At 38.4% G+C, this 19,901-nt stretch overlaps 1 protein-coding gene across 3 annotated transcripts; it reads right to left on the reverse strand.

Moving 5' to 3' along the window:
- Window positions 1–357: 357 nt before the first annotated feature.
- Window positions 358–19,791, reverse strand: LOC122822482 (TOM1-like protein 2). 3 transcript variants are annotated; one of them, XM_044101183.1, is made up of 16 exons: window positions 19,679–19,791; window positions 13,930–14,014; window positions 12,758–12,836; window positions 11,817–11,966; window positions 10,889–11,023; window positions 10,673–10,816; window positions 10,433–10,549; window positions 9,292–9,425; window positions 9,121–9,163; window positions 8,758–8,929; window positions 8,413–8,527; window positions 7,944–8,019; window positions 7,132–7,206; window positions 4,293–4,352; window positions 3,880–3,916; window positions 358–3,619 (listed from the first exon to the last, which is right to left on the reverse strand). In XM_044101183.1, exons 1-16 carry the CDS (start codon window positions 19,728–19,730, stop codon window positions 3,474–3,476), a joined length of 1,620 nt encoding a protein of 539 aa, XP_043957118.1. In that variant the 5' UTR covers window positions 19,731–19,791; the 3' UTR covers window positions 358–3,473. The 3 variants fall into 3 exon arrangements, with proteins under 3 accessions (XP_043957118.1, XP_043957119.1, XP_043957120.1); XM_044101184.1 differs by lacking the exon at window positions 7,132–7,206; XM_044101185.1 differs by lacking the exons at window positions 4,293–4,352; window positions 7,132–7,206.
- Between the last annotated feature and the right edge of the window lie 110 nt (window positions 19,792–19,901).

Below are 19,901 nucleotides of genomic sequence, written 5' to 3' on the forward strand. Positions count from 1 at the left end.
TGGGGAACAAGATGTATCTGGAATGTCTGAAAATGTTCTTAAACAGTATCCCTAAGGTTTTCTGGAGGCCTTTTACAATTTCTCTTTATAAACCAGTGATTTTAAGACCAAGTCGAAAGAGATTAAGTTTGATTCAGTTTTTTTGCACAGCATCATGTGAAGAGAATTTGTTGCTGCCTACATGACTAGTAGTTAAATGGACAACGTATCCATAACCAATAATACCAAACTTTCACACACCCATGTGAAAGTTTTTGACCAGTAAGATGCAAGATTAAGGCTTGGCTGCATTCAGTATCAAGGAGTAGAAAACTGTCACACAAGACAAAAAACTGAAATGAAAACAGAGTAATGAGGTAGAGGTCACACATTGCTAGTGTTTTATTGGGCAGCCACACACGTGCAAAGAGTCAAATACAAATCTGATTGTAAGTAATGGCAGCAGACAGTAAGGTACAGCCAAACAGACGTCGAACACCTGAGATGTCCAAACTTTGAGTACACACATTGTGTATTAATAATCCAGTTAATGACATACTGTATCCAAATATAAACAGCTAAGACATTTGTGAGAAACATTTTTGCAATCTTCAAAGAAAGTAACAAAAACACTGTTACCATTACTTATCCAAAGACTTGTAAAACACAAATACTGAAAATAGCAGAAGTTTCATTTGAAATCACCTCTGATGACTTTCTTGGAATCTGTCATTGAACAACCTGCACAGTAAGAGTTTTCAAAAAAACTAAAGGACTACAATTAATATCTCAGTTACCTGGCAACCATATTAAAACAGTTGTAATGATACAGCATTAATACCAAGTAAAGATCAATACTACATTTGAACCAAGTTACATTTGAATATTACAAGGACTATGGAGACAATAAAATATTGAGACTTTAGTAACTTTGTGAAAATAACAAATCATGGTTGTTTCCCCATAATCAAAGGTTCCGGATGAAAACTATTGATTCTAGTTATTTATTAGGCATTTACATCAGTTTATATTAGGGAAAACGGGTACTGTGACACTAATTAAATAAAATTAAAATAGGGGGGATTTTCTTCTTTTTTGTTGGCTTGATATTTTCCATCTAAACCAAAGCTAAACTGTGGTTGGAAACATCTGTAACATAGGCAGAAATGTCATGCTAGAATAAACATCTGCCTCCCACCGCATCTAACAATGTTGTGAATGATACATGAACTATAATAATAAAATATTAAATAAATGTTAAATATTAGATCAAGAGAGTATTTTGAGGTTTATAGATTTTATAGCATTACATGTATGGAGATCTATCAGTGAGAATGCACATTTTTAAAGCTTGCATCATTCTAGTTTCAATACGTTGTCATGTAGGCAATTCTAAAGCCTACACTATTCATACTGATCAGAAAAATAACGGATGTTTTTCTATGCGAATGTCTAATATTGCTGTTTTATCAGACTTAAACTTGATATCCTGGTATGAACCCAAACAAAAACTGGAGAGATGAAGAAACAAAAGCAGTGTGCAAAGTGAAGTCATTTTTAAGAATCTTTCCCATCCCTAAAAAAATATTAACTTTACAAACACAAAAGACAAAGAAAAACATACTAGTTTTTGCATCAAAGTGCAGATATCATAATTCATTTAAAAAAAGTATATTCTCTTTACTGTCCATGCATGTTTTGGTAATTAGATCTTATCAGAAATATTAGGTAAAAAGTGGTTATTTTGTTTGCTTTTAAAATAGAAAATGTTCAATTGAAATACATACTGTGATTTCATGCATTTGTAGCCAAAATATGGGCAAACATTTTAATTTAGATTTACTTTATTATAAAATGACATTAACCCCTAGCAAAAGTAAACAGAAAATTGTCCCTTTTTTCCATGTCTTGATACAGGCAACTAATCTCACATAAACTGATGATGAGCGATGTGGGACATCTAAAAAGGTACAGTCCCACCTTTCCCTCTTGCCCCCATCAGAGAACAAATGAGAATGAGCCCATTATTTAAAAGCCTTACCCCAATCATATATATTTGCAGTGATGTTATGATATAAAGCATATATTTTGCTTGTGCAAGTTGACGCTTGGACGGTGTCGTAATATGAGAAAATGAGACAACATATGTTCATATGGTTCATGTTATATACGAAAAGAAATCTGCCCATTTATTATAGATCAATTTCAATTCAATATTTCATACTGGACTTTAATTTTGTCAAAAAAAAAGGAAAGGAAATTTGGAGCTTTTTGTACATGTCCAGAGAGGTATGTCATCACATTTACATATTTATTTATTTTTCTTATGTAAAAGTTTATTTTTCCTAAAATTTTGAAGAGTTAACAGTAAGATACATATTAACCCAATCCCATGTTTTCTTCAGATTGTGAGAATTATGTCAAAAACATTCATCCGTCCCATTTATAAGCTCTGTACAGAGTATAAAAAAATCTGGCCTATTTTAATATCACTTTGCTTGTGATTTTATGGTTCCATCACTTGAAGTACTAAAAAAAACAAAACATGTTTTTCAATCAATCACCAAAACAGGCACCGATTTCCACAGTTTATCCCCAACATTTTATACATTCTCTGTGTATAAATAAAATCTTAGTTGGTCATTAAAGCCTTAACATTCTTTGGAATGGCTAAAAGGTGCTTGTAGCTGGTTGCTTTTCCCACTTCATGTGTGTATATATTTTTTCTGAATTTATAAAATAATCAATGGACAACTTGAAATGCGTTAACGAGTTTCCTTTTGTTGCCGTTACTATTACATTTCCCTTTGGTTAGAAGAATGCAGTGAATACTTGGTTTATTGTGTTTTTGCCAGAATATTCCTTTTTAATAATAAATCAGCCTCTCGTTTTGCAGTTGCTATTGGCAAGCAGGGCAGCACAGCGTTTTTATCCACATTACTAAATTTTGCTTTAAAGGATTCTTAAATGGAATATTTGCTGATTTAAAGACATAATCGATGAACCACAACCACCATTGTAGTACACTGTACAGCTTAAACCATTAGGAAAACAAATGCAATTAGCAATTAGCTGAATGTAGTAAAATAACAATATTCTAACTGTATGCTTCCATACAAATTCAATGCATGAGCCTGCAGTTTCTATTCATCTTAGCAGTAATATACCACATCCTTACAGCACATGAGACGAGTTAGGTTGTCTTCATTTGGTGGGACTGCTGCAAGGGAGCTGCAGGCCTGTGAGTTTTACATCCCTCGATAACAGACCTATACATCCATTCATAGTAAAACTCAACACGGCAGAGTGTGCAGTAAACACCATTGACCTCAATGGGTTTAAGCGTAGGAGGAGCAAGGAGGTAGAGCTCACTCGCCACACCACTTCCATTCAGTCTGCAAGAAAACGGAACTAGAAGAGCTGCTTTGGAGGGGAATTGTTTGCGATGACCTTCCGATTCCCCGCTGGAGAAGCTAATGTTCGCTGCAAACAGTCTACAAGGCAAAGAGGGCGTCCTCCGTCCGCTCAGACTTCTTGTGGGAGCTGGTGGGGGGACGAGTGGGGTGAGGAGGGTTAGCTCCTGGGGGAGACGGCAGAGTGTCCGCTGCCTTAGCTCGCTCCTCCAGGAATTTATCAAACTCTGTAAGGAAAAAAAAAAATCAATTCACCTTTGACACATATTAGTGGAAGGACAGTTCCTACAAATTTGCCCAATGTTTGGACAATTGGGAAATACAAAGTTTTGCTTTAACCTTCTTGAACTTTTCCATATTCTGTCACAACCCAACCATAAACATATGGTGTTTAACTGGGATGCTATGTCGATACGTGGTTTTAAAAATTGTTCTATACAAATAGAAATCTGAAAAGTGTGGCATGTTTATGTATTCATTCAAGTACCTTCACTGGTCACTCCCTCCTCAGCAGCATCTCCTTTCTATTCAAAAGAAAAAATTAATGCAGTTATAAAGACACAAACCTTTGTGAAACACCAGGAGGTCACGCAAGTCAAGTCGTAAAATTCACACCAAGTGGCTCATATTCATGCAAAGTCATCACACCAAAAAACCTCACTGAGCCCCTCTATATCCTCAACATAATTAGTAGAACAGACCCAAACAGTGTTAGGTCCAACATTTGTGGAACAAACAGGCTCAAAATGAAAAAATAAATAAATAACATGAAGTTAAAGGAAAATATGATTAGTAACATAAAATGGATGGGTAAAATATGCTACCAAGAAAACAAGAGAGATGAGGAAAAGAAAAGAGGGGGGAAAAAAAAGAAAATCAATGTATAAAAAAAAGTCTCACCACGTCAGCACAGAGCCACTCCTCTATATCATCCATGACAGAGGACTGCGATACGGGGATCTAAAGAGCAAAGCCATGGACGAACCACAGGGTCGCACCAAAGCCACAAAAATAAGAGACAAGCAAACCCCAAAAAACATAAAACAGAGACACAACACGCACAAATAACAAGAAAAATCACCAACACCTCACAGACTTAAAGGATAAAAAAATAAACAAAAATGAAAAAGTGAAATTCTCTAAAAAAATAATTAAAAAAAAAAGGGACAAAAGCAGTTTCTCTGGATATAATGAGCAGCTAATTAGCCAGCCTACATGTGAGAACAGGATCTCCCAGTTTGCATATGGCTCTCATTGATTTCACTGCACTTGCATAGCTGAACAGCCGATGACTGATGTCGCACAGCCGCAGTCCTTATTCCACATCATTAGTTAATCAGCAAATCGCTTGAGCGGGGATTCAGAGATTGATTGGATGCGGAAAGCTGAGAGCACGGGGACAGTGGGGAGACGGGCCGGTCGTATGGAGCATGCATGCTCATGGCACGGAGCGCAGGGAGCCTGAGTGGGGCTGCATGGCGTGGAGTGACTATGGAAGCCATGTCAGAGGGGATGGCATTTTGGCTCATTTATGTCTGAATGAGGAGCTTGTTGTGCTACAAAAGTTGGAAAACCTGGAACATTTAAAACTACTCTGTATTCATAAGAGCAAAATTAGCCTCATAAACCCCTTTAAAATTATTCAGATCTTATGAAATATTATCAAAATCAAAGTTTTTCATTCTTAGCTCAATCTCATTAAATCATCACAGGTAACAAAAGCCTTATTCTGAGGCCCTGTTTTACAGTACAAAACCCCGGGGGAGTTTTTTCTTTTTGTGAGAGCACAGTTTATGCAAAGGAGGAGTATATTAAAACACGACTCGAGGCAGAAGGGCTATTAAAAAAAAGCCCTTCAAAGGACAAAAAAAGTCATGCAGCTATGAGAAGAGAGGAGGGAAAATTGCAGAGAAGTGAAAAATAACACATCTGTCCCTAACACAAGTTGAGAAAATGCAACATTTTGTATATAAAGTGAGACTAAACTAAAAGAATTAAACTCACATGGCTACAATTATCTATGTTAGTTGTTTCATTGAGGTTATTTACAAGCGAAATGTGGAAGATCTTATAAAACTCCCCACAACACAGCAATCAGCGCCATATCATTAACTTTCTTTTCAATTATTTTCCAAAATACCAGAGAGAGCATGAAGACTAAAAACCTGTTTGATTTTATTTAGGACCTTGAGGCAGGTCAGTGTAGCCTAACATAGACCATTCCCTTTGTCCTTGCACTTTTATTACAAATACACTCCAATGTCAGGGCCGGCCCAAGGTTGAACGGGGACCAAAGCTGGATTTCATTTAGGAGCGTGCCTGTAGAGACCACTGCCTCCCAGCAACTTTGTTTGCATATTACATATTAAAGTACTTTTTTTAGAGTTAAGTACTGAGAGAAAGACGCTTTACGCCAAGTGTAGCGTAAAGGATCTCGGAGTCCAGTGGACTAGATAAAGCGCTATACAAGTGCATAGTGCTCGAATTAACAGGCAGCATTAGACTCAAAATTATTCATACAAAATATATGTATTATATTTATGAGTATATCTTTCTCAATAGTCAGTGGCATTACAGGAATCAAAACCATTTTTGTAATTGTTTTAGCAAGTTTCCATAAGTATTTTGATGATTTATTTTTGGCTATGAGCACAAACTCCTTGCGGTTGCCATCTTCCTTGCCATCACCCTCATCCTTCTCAACTTTAGCAAATTCCCTACCTCATTATCCGATGACATGTTCCTGGGCTACTTCAAAGTGACTAAATACAAAAATAAAATTATGGTACATGTTGTTGTTTTTTTTTTTCTTTATAAAGTGTCAGTTCTTTAAAGTCATATTTTCATTGTTAGAATAACAGATAGTTTCAATTAATTAAGAAGTTTTTATTCTTTATATAAAAATATGTATTGTACTCAACTGCAAAAATAAGTTGGCTCATTTACTTTTGACATATTTGACATGTACTGTTTGAGAACTTAATGGCTCTTCACTGCCCCCTGTTGGCCTGGGGCCCTATAAGCAGCTTTCGAGTCTTCTTATGTCTTGGGTCGGCTCTATACTAGATCGTTCTTGGATTTTTCCTAATTCTGCTTTTTAGCTGATTAAATCCTGAAATTGTTGACAGTTTTGCACCAGAAAACCTTTACCATTTGCAAAAGAAATTGAATCGTTGGTGTGATTTTGCTGCATTGGGGTTATTGTGTGAGTTATGTGCACACATTTTGTTTTAGTTCATGACTGCTAAGTGATGATGGAGCATTTAAAAGCCCGATAAGAACCATTGGGTGCATTGTTAGAATTTAACACAGACAACAATGAACACAATGTCTAGTGCTCTGTCAAAAAAAAAACAGTATAATAGAGGTGGGCAAAATTAGTTGTATCTTGAATAATTTTTCCAGATTTTAAAGCAGAAACACCATATGCATAAAAATTTAATATTTTCTCTCAACTTATCCACTTAAAATACATTTTAGAAAGTTAGTCACTTTGCATTTGACATTGTTTTCCATTTCATCCTAATTTTCCCCCACCACTAGAACACATCTGCATTTAAAACGAAAGTGAACGCTTAAGTAGATTAAACATTGTTATTGGGATCGGTTAAGGATTTTAAACCACAGTGGTGAGGCGAGGCAAAACAGCAGCTGATGAAGATGATGGAAGATGCTAGCGTAGATGCTGGTAAACAGGACAGGAGGGCTAGGAGGACACACTGTGGATAAGAGTCCTCACCATTCCTTGGGTAATAAGCCAGCTGTCTATGGGCAGCTCCTGATCTGCTGGGTTATCATCCCCTTTTACCCTCAGCTGAATCAACAACAGAATAAGACCTTACACAAGAGAAGAAAGGCCCCGCCACAGCAAAGCACACAGTCCAGAGGAAGAAGACACAGGAGAAGTCAAAAGTGCAAGAGACGACTTTCATTCACAGAGAATAACGTTAAAAGGAGAACAAAAAGAGAAACGTATCATTCCGTAAAGATGGAAATTAGGAAAACAAAGTGGGGAAAAAAGAATTTGAATTTTATAAAAAGTGAAATATCTGAAAGAAAAAAAATAAACCTTGACAAAAATTACTCAGAGTTTGGAAACACACGACGAGATAACTTCCACATAAATTCCAACGTTTGCTGAGAAGAAGAACAGAAAATCTTGAAGCTAGTTTCAGACTCCTGAGTTGAAGTGTTTGGGAAAACCAACTGCTATCATCCATTTTTAATCCATCCTTTTAAGAGATAAAAACATCCAGAGTGAACATGTCTGTAACCTAAAACGTGTCACTGGTTTAATCTGCTTCCACGATCCAAACTTGTCCACTTGCGTTCATCTGGAATTAATGTTGTAAATATAACCAACGGCTTCAGTTAAATAATTATACGAAAAAATACACACTGTAAAAAAATACAGCATGACCTACTATAAACTGTAGAGACCCAGAAATCTGACAGATTTGTAAAAACATCTTGACTTCTAATATAAATATCCCCCCTCCACGCCCCATACATGGTAAATCTGACACAAAGTGGACGCTTTGATGTACTCACCCCACTTGTGTTTTGTTGCCTCACATCCAAAGCAGAGGCCAGGCCTCCCAGAGCATGGGGTTCTTCATATTTTACACTGTGCACCAAACCAATGAAAACTAAAGTTAACACTGGCAATTCAGAAACAGAAAAATAAACAAAAACCAGATTAGATTAATTCTGGTGCAGGCAATCGGACCTCTAACCTCTGTGGAATTGGTGTTAGTGCGATTATTGTGTATGGAGGAAAGAAACCCCAAAAGTGGGAGGGAAAGTGTGGCAAAGAAACAAAGAAGCTTAAGGCAGCATGTAAAAGATCCTGCTTCATGGTTTGAGGACGATGGTAATGAGAACAGTGAGGGATCAACCCACAACTGCATAATTGGCGCTTGGTATCAACTTGACATCTATGGAAATGTCCACAAGAAAATACAAGGAAGGAAGAATTTGTTAAACACGAAATAAAGACCTTTCTGATATTAAGACTTACTTTTTGCGTTGCTCCGCCAGTGAGCTGCTCCTGGTTTGGGCAAACATGTCAAAGTCATCCTTGTTGTGGCCCGACAGAGACGGGAGGGTACCGCTTACACTGTCAGAACCTACATCTGGAACAAGAGACAAGGAAGGGAAGATTGGATGGTTTTGACAAAAATAATTAGGTCCTGAATGAAAACACACTTAAACAAACCTAAATCAGGAACTAAACATGAAAGGAAGAAGATTCTAGGTATACTGACTAAATTATATGAACTGACGCTCATTAAAAGCCCTCCGAACAGGTACGTTCTCCTGTTCTTTGGATCTTCTAGAAAACTAATCCTAACTTTGCCCCTACCAAGACTAGCGAGTGCAGTAGACACGGAGGCCGTGGAAGGGTTGTGGGCAGGGGAGGCTGTGGCTCTGTGGGCGGAGCTGGACGAAGGGCTGGACATAAGTCTGGGTGTAACCACAGCAGGGGAGTTTGGGCCCAGGTCTATGAGGTTGTCTTCTGTCGGCTCCGCTAATATCTGAGAGGACAAACAGGAAAACAGAAACTTTAAACATAAATAAGAGTGAATATGCAATGTTTTAGATAATGGAATAGCCGACAACTGTTTTGCAGATCAACTATAATTGTAATTTATTTAAGTTTTCGTTCACAGATTGATTGATTTAAAGTGACTTGACCACAAGCACAGTCTCTCTTGATGACACTTACCCCGTTGTTTTGTGCAGCCCTGCCCGATCTGTATCTCTCATACCTGTGAGCAACAGAAAGTCACGTTCATATTCAAACACCATATGACTAAAGTATTAAGCCAAACAAATGCTTCAGAAGAATGAGTTTGATAATTAGAGCATGTTTTGTGACATTTATGCATGAGGGCACCTCTCATATCGAAGGAATATATTGTTGAGGTCATCGTTGACGTGCAGCAGCTCCTCGGTCACTTCCTCGTTGGACACACGACTTATCAGCTCAACCACTCTCTGCTGCATGGCGCGGCACGTTCTGTTCAGCTCCTGGGTGGAGGGACACGCCGACAGATTGACACGCGCGGGGAAGGGACACAGAAAACAAAAGAGCTGTGAGGATCACACAGTGCGGCGCAAAAAAAAAAAGAGAAAAACCCACCAACCCAGAAACAGAAATCATGTTTGATGAAAACGAAACTGCGCCGAGGTTTAACAAACAAATATTTTTAACAGAGATGAGAATATTTGCTCGACTTCAATCAGTGTGGTTCTGTAGCAAAAAGATATTAACATGATGATTATAACTGGCAGCAGTTTGTGAGCAGCAAGCCAGATCTGTCGGGCTGACACGAATACCTGAGTGGATTTGGCCAGAGGAGATTAAACTCTGCACGGGTCCCTGTAACACTGGCTGATGGCCAGTTGAGAGAATTTCACCTCTATTCCTCAGTCTCACACCTCTTTAAACTGCTAATGTGAAAACTTGACACACTGCACCCCCTGGTGGACGCTTAGTGCTCTAACAACACATTTTGAATGCAACAACAGAAAAACATTTTTGGTCAAAAAAGGTTGTGGTGACACACACCTCCCAATTCTGACTTAGATAAAGAAACTGCTAACACTTAGCAGCTGCTCAAGCTATCAGATTCTGTCTCAGAAGCCCAAAGTTGTTGACATTTAATGCATTTCTCCTTGTCAACTTGTTGCCATAGTTTCACAAAGGTCAGTTTCTGACTGGCTAATCAAGTCTATTTCCATGTGGGCTGGGAGAAAACATTGGCTTCAAAAGAGGAGAGAGTTTTTCCTTGAAAGCATTTCCAGGAAATTGATCTGTGGGGTATGAACTGAACTAAATGCCTTTTTTCAACGCGTGGTGCGCTAACATGTATCTTGTTTTAGCGAAGATCACAAACCAGTGAAGCTTACCAACTGGTAACTCAATGGCTAGGGTAAATAATTCATTCTTCATGTGTGTTTTTGAGATTATAAGACTGTCCACATGTGAATATTAGTAGAGTTTGAAGTATCTGAGGATACAGTTCAAATGTTACCTGGAGCAGTTCTAGGTCAGAAGCGTCTTCCTGGCCGGGGACCAGCTCTGTAAGCATCTCTGACATGACTTTGATGTTTCCTCTCACGATGTCCATCTCACTTCGCAGCCGGGCGATCTGAAAGCACAACAACTCCATAAAGGGCTTCCAGTCCGTTTCTGCTGACGACGTCTTCAAATCGCATTTTATTCATTGCATAATTACAAATCCGTGGCCAAAAATGGAGCTGTGGGTCATCACCTGTTCAGGGGAGGCAGTGACCGGGCTGGGGATGTTGGAGGGCTGCGTGGCGGTGGGAGTGGGCTGAATGGGTTTCGGATTACCAGCAGCCGACGCGTTAGGAGCCAGGTACTTCATCATCGCTGGGTCCACTTCAGGTGTGCCCTGCGATTCGAGAGGAAAAACTGAGCAAAAGTCCTCTGCTAACTAACATGCAGAAAGAGTTTTTATTCTTGCCCTCTGTGGCGTGTGGATGGGAGACAAAGCATCCAGGTCGGCCATTGGAAACTCAACGCCTTTCCTCTTCAGCTCCTCATAAATGTGGACCACACCAGTCAGATCAGGACTGCTCCTGAAGGCATCAGCCCAAGACTGTTAGGAAAAATAAATGAATGAGGCAAATATCTAGCTTTTTTTTTCCACTGAAAATGAAGGTGAGTGAATAAAGCAACTTCCTCGATAAATATTTAACTGTGTAAACATTCCTTCTGCAAACACTGATAAATAAGTAAACAGTCGCCATCTGTTGGCTGAAGTGACCTCATGTAGTAAAAAAGCAACACTAGAAATATCTTACAAGTGGGGCATATGGGACTCACCTGACCTGCAGTAGCTTGCAAAACTAATCTTGAACTTTTCAACAGTTTGTTGTGGTGCAACCACACATTTCAATTAGCTTTGAATTTTAAGCAACAGATCAATACAAAGTAGGACATAATTGAAAAGTGGAAGACAAAGATGCAGAGTCTTCATTAAAAAAATATATATATATATATATACTTATTTTAAAAATTTGCCAATTTTCTTCAAAAGACAGAACAAAATATAGAGTAGTTCTGGAAAACAACTTGTTAGAGGTTGCAAAAGATGTGAGGCTGAAGCCAAGGTTCACCTTTCTGCAGGACAACAACCCTGAACATAAAGCCAGAGGCCAAGGTTCACAGAACCTCTTCTTAAAATCTGAATGAGCTTGAGCTATCTTGCAAAGGTCGGGCAAAACAAAATGTGAAAAATTCTATGAAACTTTTGGCAAAGCAATGTTCGTTATGTATCACAGAACCGCTGATTAGGGCAGCTTTACGCAGAAAAAAAAATAACAAGGCACTTATAACATCATAGAAACAGTTACAACACACAGGACAAAAATGAGAGAAAGCTCCATTACTTGTATGAGGGACAGAACTTTGTCTTGCACTATAGTGGGAGGATTGGCTTTGGGGGAGATGATTTTGACCAGGACGCCGTCAATGAAATCTCTGTGGGCCACGTGGATGTGAAACCTGTGGCCGCAGTTCTTTACACACGTCTCCAACACCTGCAGAAAGCAAAACGGTCAAGCAGAGAGAGGTTACAAACCGAGAAACAGAGGAGGAAGTTGAGGAATTTGCACAAGCAACAAGTTTGGATTGGCAGAAGCTCGGTGTTCTGCTGTTTGGCATAAATGGTAACTGTCTGTATTTTTAACAGACATCCAAAGTCTTCTAGAGGCTTTTATATGAGGCACAGAAGGAATAGAAGGGAAAAGAGGACACAAAGAAAAAAGTGGAGGAAAACAAAGAAGGATCAATGTAAGGAAGGATACAAGTAAGAAAGAACACAAAAAAGAAAAAAGGAACGGATAAAAGGATGGAGGTTGTATGACACAACAGACATGCTTTCTTGTTAATACACTATCAAATAAAGGTCACTGGAGCCAAACAAATCCTTTAAGAATGGAAGTGAAAACACATGTAATAAATAATGAAAAGACAACAGGAAGGACAACATTTGAGATTGTGAATGCAATCTTTTTTCATACTTAGATGTTGAAAATAGTACATTAAAAACCTTTCCAGGCAAAAAGTTTGGAAAGTTCACCTATTGCTGAACTTCCTGCATACCACAGGAAGAGTAGGAAGACACATTTCTACAGTCTATTAACTGAAGAGGAAAACTAATTGACTAACTCATTGTCTCATGTTTTTCATTCAAATGTGTTTGTGTTCATTCAGGTTTTTCTGCAACACATTTAAGTGCATCTGAGCTTTCTTTGCACAAAGCTCGATGCCATCTCCGCGGAATCGCCACATAGGCCTTCACATCCAGCTGAACGTATGAGCAACCTACCGTTAGCGCCAGCATGACCTCTCTGTAGTTCTTGTTGCCGCTCAGTCTCTTCTTCAGGGCCCGCATGGCGTCTTTTGGCCTGGAAGGAAGAACAGCATTGAGTTGCCCCCGCTGCGAGCGAGCAGAACACCACGGACTTCGCTGGAATGGAGTGTTTTTGGGGTCGCGATAACAGATGCCGGTCTGCCTGCGAGTGAAACTATTTGAGTGAGGCTGAGAAGAACTGTCACACCATCTGCCTGTCTCTTTTTTTTCCCCCTTCTAAATGACGACAGAAAGCCTCTCCCAAAAGGCAAGATCAAAGCTACCCAGGCATAAAGAGCTCAGGCTGGCTTCCTGCCTAATACTACCCATCCCTTCAATGAAGATGGGGCATAATAAGCTCTTATGAGCTCATTCATAAGCGCATAACAGGTACTTAGCAAGGCTGCTGAAACTGATAGAGATGGATGTAGACAAAAAAAATACTGTCAAAATTTGATTTGATTTTTTTGTTCACGAAGCACACGAGTGCAATCGGAGGACATGTTTCAGATTCTTTTGTTATTGGGCATTGGATCTGTTTGGTTTTATCTTGTTCAAGTGCACACCATCTGCTGTCACACTTTGGAAAAAAGCTTTGTGTGCAAAAGGCACACACAGCATGTGTTAGGATGACAGCTTACAAAGGTTACTCAAAACATATTCAGAATCTCCCGAACTTCAGGTTTTGGTTGTTTTTTTTGTTGAAAAAGACAAAATGTTCTTTTTTTTTTCCTCTCCAGATCTGCTTTTGTTGAAAGCTGGCAGTGAGAGTGGCGAAACGAGAAGGAGAGAGAGAAAGAGAGAGAGTCTGCACTGGAACCGATCTGCGAAATCTGCCAGCCTCATGCTTCGCTGCAAACCGGGCCCGGCTGAGGATCTGAAATCCTTCATTCATTCTGTCAGTGACACAGGAAAACAACAAACAAAAGGGGTTTTTGTCTGCTGTGCCGACTTCTGGCAAAACAACAGTAGGCAGTGCATTATTCGCTTCAGTCATTCGCTCCACCCGTCCGTCCGTCCATCCGTCCTTCGATAAGACGGCGAAAGCTCAGTCACAAGCTGCCCTGAGAGTTTCACTGTTTTTGGACCACAGAGCGATAAGAATCCGAGACCAATAATAATACCATTAATGAACAAAAGTTGCTCACCCCTCGTCTGTCTCGTTTATGATGTCACAGATCTCCATGTTCAGAGTCCAGTCCTCACTCTGTAGGCCTCCGTCTGTGGCTCTCTCTGGAGGAAGAACACAGAGACGTCAACCAGACTTCTAGTGACTTTCTGCATACATGAAAAATGAAACCATATAAAAAATATGTATTTTATATTACAATATAGTACTTTATTAACCAATATAGTAAGTGTTATGGTTCCCTTAAGTTTACAACCTAAAGATCAGCAACAGCAGTCAACCAGTTAGCCAAATGTGCTTTAACCAACAATCAGCAGGTCAAACAAACAAGAAACTACAGATTGTTTTTATTTATTAAATGCATTAAAGCACTTTTTGCAAATCTGTTAACACAACACAGAATGATGTACTTGGGAGGTGGGGGGGGGGAACAGGCGCGTTTGGGAGCAAACTTGTTGACAGTCAGGAGAATCTTTTGCTTCCCTGTTTAACTCAAAGCAATCAGCAGAACATTTTTCCTTTCAAAGTGTCTTTGATTGAATTTTTTGAATCAAGCCATCATTTCAACAGAAATATGATGCCTTAAAAGCAAATATGAATTCTAAAAATGCACGGACATTGATTTCCAGCATCTCTGAGGTCGCACCCGTTGATTCAGTAACGTTTTTTCTCTTGAGGACTCGTATATTTCAGGGGAAAAAAATCTGCTCCATGTTCTGAGGCAGATGTTGCACTGTTAAATCCAACACCTTACATAGGAATTACAAAAATATGTTCATTTATGCATCATTTCTGCTTATGTCCCTAAATTTGACAAGGCGCTTACTGAAATTATGGTTCAAAGCATTCTTAACAGAAACAGTGATAGTTTAAATCCTTTGACTGAAAGTAATTACTATCTACAAATACACTAATCTCAAGGCACTTTTCACCTAGCTGCACTCACAAGCATACACATTAATACACAGATATAGAGATAAGTAGGCAATTTGGGATTAAGTGCTTTCTCAGGGACACATTCACAACAGCTCTTCCTACTGAATCATACTTGGCACCATTTAATTAACAGGAAAATAGAATTTGGGATCAGGGCTTATAAAAAAAAAAAAGGTATAATTCTCGTATCTGAAAAAAAAACAACAAAAAAACCAGTAAGACCTCAAAGGTGCTGATCAGTAAAATCCTGATTGTTCATGTCCAAATGTCACACTTTGTAACCAATCCAGTAACCAGTTAAGAGCAAATCAAGCTACAGGAAGTAGTTCATACCACATAAGATGAGAAGTTGCTGCAAAAATCTAGTGTTATTTTTATGTATTTAATTGTTAAACATTAAAGCACAGAGCCCTTGTCAATGCGGTCAAGTAGAGTGGTTGTTAATGCCTGGGTTGAAATGTTATGCGAATGTTCACAACAAAACAATATCCTTTCTGGTCAGGAAGAATGTGAGTGCCTGACCAAAGTTTTGTGTTAATTTTGTGCACAACTAATGAACCAACAACTACATTTGTAGAACACATTGTCATTTAAAACCAGCTACATAAAGAGATAGAATTACATTTAGCAGAAAATAATGAAAACAAGCTGTTGGAGTCTATTTGCTTGTTGGCTCTGTTACAGATTAGCCAAACACAGACATTACAATGAAAGAGGCACCAAAGTGAAAAAAACAAACAAAAAAAACACTTTAGTTATATTGCTCTGAGGTTCCTCTTTCAGAGGCCATCTGTAAACATCATTTGTTATCCGTCCTTACTAGAAATGACCTCCTTCTGTCCTGTTTAACTTTCACAAACTGCACACCGGCTTTGAATACTTTCAAGCAGTTGCCTTTGAAATGAGTAGTCAACACACACACACACACACACACACACACACATTTACTCTTCTTTTTTAAAAGCATTTTGGATAGAGGTAGGGAATGATGAGGAGAACAATGCGATGAGCTGAAACTTAGGGTATTGTTGTTCCTCTCCTCTTTTCTTTTTCTGTTCAGACTCTTAGCAAGCTGCCTGACCTACTACTAGTTACTATTTATTGTAATTAGTTAGGCTATAATTTATTCCAATTAGAAATAAGCCTTGTCTTTGTTTCGTTTTTTTAAAAGTTGGCTTGCATTCTGTGTTGTCTCCCAGCCTTTTTATTGGCCGACAGCAAGTCGTTGATCGCATCTGCAAAAAAAGATGGAGTCATGTAGAAAACATTAAACCAAAGCGACACCTAATGCTGCGCCCGACTTCTGCGTCTTAAGAGCATCTAGAAGTTGAGTTTGGAGGAATTAACCACAACACTCTTCCTTTAAGCTCCTCAATCAGATTGTGGAGTCAGGGCGGGACAGAGCACGAGAGGCTGAGAAGGAACGAAGAGGAAGAACAAACAGGAGAGAAGAGTCGCAATGGCATTAAACAAGTGCAGCTTTGGTAATAAAATAAAGCGCATTGGTTTAGTGTCAAAACCCTCCCAGCCCCCACAGGTCTTAGTAACTGATAGCAAAACTGAAGCCAGCTGATCACGTGTCTCTGACAGTGACGAGCTGTACCACGTACTCGCCAACAAAGCTGCAAAGTTCCTCTCCAGCCCATCTCTCCTTACAACTGCTTGCCTTGTCCACATAATTGCTTGTCATTTTGTTCAAATGTTGCATCTCAGCTGCCCTAGCCAGCAATATTAAATCTCTGATACCAGGTGTTCAGAGACAACTGAACAACTGTTTTATTAAAAAATATAAAATAAAAATTTTTTTAAAAAAAGGACCCGACATGCATCTGTCGTCTAATACCATCTTTGGGCCAAGTAAGATGATCGGTTCCCCGTCCCCTGCAGGGTACGGATCACAATTACTTGGTCAGAGCCCCACAGGGTGCAGCAACCCATCTGCTGTCTGCCTGAGGATGCAGACAGCTCTGTGAAGTGGTGAAACTCAAGATGTGCAACACAATGTGAACTACTGCACGAAGCAGAGGGACGACTCCACTGTAAAACACAGGAGATAGTGATCGACCTTTTTTATCTACATTCGTTAAATTGCCAAACAATGAGTAAAAAGAAAATTGTGCAAAACATTTTAAGCTGTTTTGTATGCTTAAATTTTGTTGCTGATAAGAGTACCACAAATAACCAATTGCCCAATGCTAGTTTTTTTTTTTTTAAATACAGCTTCTCAAATGTCTCAGTTCTATAAAGCTCCAAATTTGTCGGACTGTTTTAGTAATTTAAATGTTGGATATGTAACATAGTTCCACAACGTATATGATATTTGATTTTGCTTGTAAAAAAAAAAAAAAAAAAGGAGTGGCAATGCTTTATTCGGCACTCAAACAGAACACAACAGTTTCTTTTTTTTATATACATTGAGTGTGGATGTTTATCTCTGTCTTCTTCTAGCAACTAAAGTAGTGATTTTGACAAAAACCTGAACTTATATATGGCAAACTGACATTAAAGTACACAATCTATATAGAAAGAAAACAGAAGATATTCTGAACTGCAACTTTTAAACAATGAAATAAGGAATATTCTTTTTTTTCCATATTTTTCAAGACTTGGAAAATGATCATATCAAATTCCCTATTTTTTAAAACGGTGTCATGAAGTTAGTCAATGCAAAGTTGGCACTACTAATAAAAGTATAATTTTAAACAGCACAAATCTACAATCTAAAATCAAATCATTGAAACTCTGCATTCAGAACTTAAACTTTTGCATTAAGATTACAGATATGAGTATATACATGCATTTCAATAAATTATTAAGTGATTAAAAGGTTAAGCAATATAATTCAAAAAGGGAAACTTGTTTTATAGTTGTACTTACATCAGTTTTCCAAGTTTTCAGTCTCAAGAAATAAGAGTTTAGGACTAATGAAAAAACATTTAAAATTCTTAAATATTACATAAAGACGAGGAGCACATTTGATTAAATAAAAAAAACACCTGCTTTAATGACTGTTGTTATGCTAGAATGGCCAGAAATCTGGCCTAACCTAAACATCATAGAGAATCTACGGAGTGTTGTCAACAGGAAGTGTTGCAAAACACACAATCCAACAATGCACACCAGCTGAAGCTTAAACAACCTGAGCTGTCTTGACACTACAGCGTCTGTGGAAATACTTCAAATTTAATGATCATGTATCCTCGTCATGAAATCCGAGTTTGCTCTTTCTAGCAAAAAATATTTTGTGATGCAACAAAGTATCGACTAAAAGCGCTAAATATGGCATAACATTTTTTGTGTAAAAAAAAAAAAAAAATTGTGTGTGGAGATTTTTTTGTGTAAGTCGATGACACAAAATCCAAATGCAATGTATTATATTTATGGTAAAAATTTATGTAATAGGAGCGCTGATCAAGTATTGTGTGCATATACAGAGGAGTACATTGGATTAGATTTAAAAATTCTAATTGAAGAGTACATGATTGATACAAAAGGAAAATTTTATGTTGTTGTAACTTATACCATCCAAGGCTCTTTAAAGAGTTATTGTATTTACTGATGGCTGTGGGCAGGAAGGATCTCCTGTAGCAGTCTGTATGACAGCAGTTCTAACAAAGCCTCTGAAGACTCTGTGAAGAGGATGCGCAGGGTTGTCTGTACTTTTCTTAATTTTAGAAATAATCTTTCTTTGCACCATAATCTCCAGTAGTTCTTCATCGGGTTGTTCAGCCCTGCAAGTCCCTGGCTCTGATGCTGATGGCAGAAGAGATTACACTCTCCACAAACAGACCGATAGAAGATGTGCAGCATCTCAATGCAAACACTGACGGACCTAAGCTTCCTCAAGATTACAGTCGGCTCTGTCTCTTTTTATAGATGGCTTTACTGTTGCGCATTTATATTTCTCAACCACTTCCATCTCTTTTCCCAAGATGGAAATAGGATTTGTCTTCTGCAAGTTTCTTTTGAAATCTACAATTATCTCCTTTGCTTTTGTTTACTCAGCTTCTCGTCCATTGATGGCACACCTGACAATTTCAGGTCATCTGAGTATCAGGAGTCTGATTTGTACGGGACAAACTTTTCATTTGCTCAAAGTTTCTGTATTGCAAATCATTTAATATTTGTTTGGTGTACTATTGTTATTTTTAAAGAAACTTAAAGTAGGGTTTTGATTTCTTACAAACCATCTTCATCACTCTTACCAGAAATAAATGCTTGAAATATACTCCACGTATAGAAAATAAAAATCACATTAGTTCCACCATTGTAATCACATTAGTGAAATAAATAAGCGAATATACTGATTTGCACCTGTTTTATCTTGCTACATGTTTTTTATGATCAATCAAAACAATTAACTGGCCTAGATCGTGTGTAATTTAATACTACACCAACATGGGGTGTGGTACACCAAACTGCTTCCTTCTCTGCTTCAGCCCTGCAATAAGTACCACGTTATTAGACGGTCTGGGTGATTTACATTAAAAACGACAGTGACCAAACAGTCTGGTAAATCTCGGCAAGCCATCCAACAGTCAAATATCATCACTTGTCACGAAATCTCAGTGATATATTTTTTCTTAGAACTTACAAGTCCCTGCTCTCACAGATAAAGGGGGATTTACCAGAACGAGAAAAGACAGTAAAGAGAAGTTACTCAGATGTTCTGGCTAACGTTAGCTGAGAGCTCATTCCGAGGGGATGACGTTGGCTAGAAAGATGCCAGCAAAGCTCGCTCTATTCCCACCAACGTAAGAGTGAATTACAAATATCTCGATGTATCAACAAAACAACACATCTTTAATAAACACCTTCGCAACTTCACCTACCTATACACTGGCCCACAGGCGTGCTGTAAGGATTTCCAAGTAGAAACTCCATTTTGACAACAAACGATCCGCTTTGGAAATGACGGAGGCTGAGGCCCAGAGGCTGATGCACGGGTAAGCCCCGCCCACTCATAAATCCTATTGGATGAACTGACATAAGCCCTGATTTTGATTGGCTAAAATCGTGTCAATTGTAAATATATGGTTAAAAAAATCTACGTAG

This window comes from Gambusia affinis, linkage group LG19 (assembly GCF_019740435.1).
Source record: "Gambusia affinis linkage group LG19, SWU_Gaff_1.0, whole genome shotgun sequence".
NCBI lineage: Eukaryota > Metazoa > Chordata > Actinopteri > Cyprinodontiformes > Poeciliidae > Gambusia > Gambusia affinis.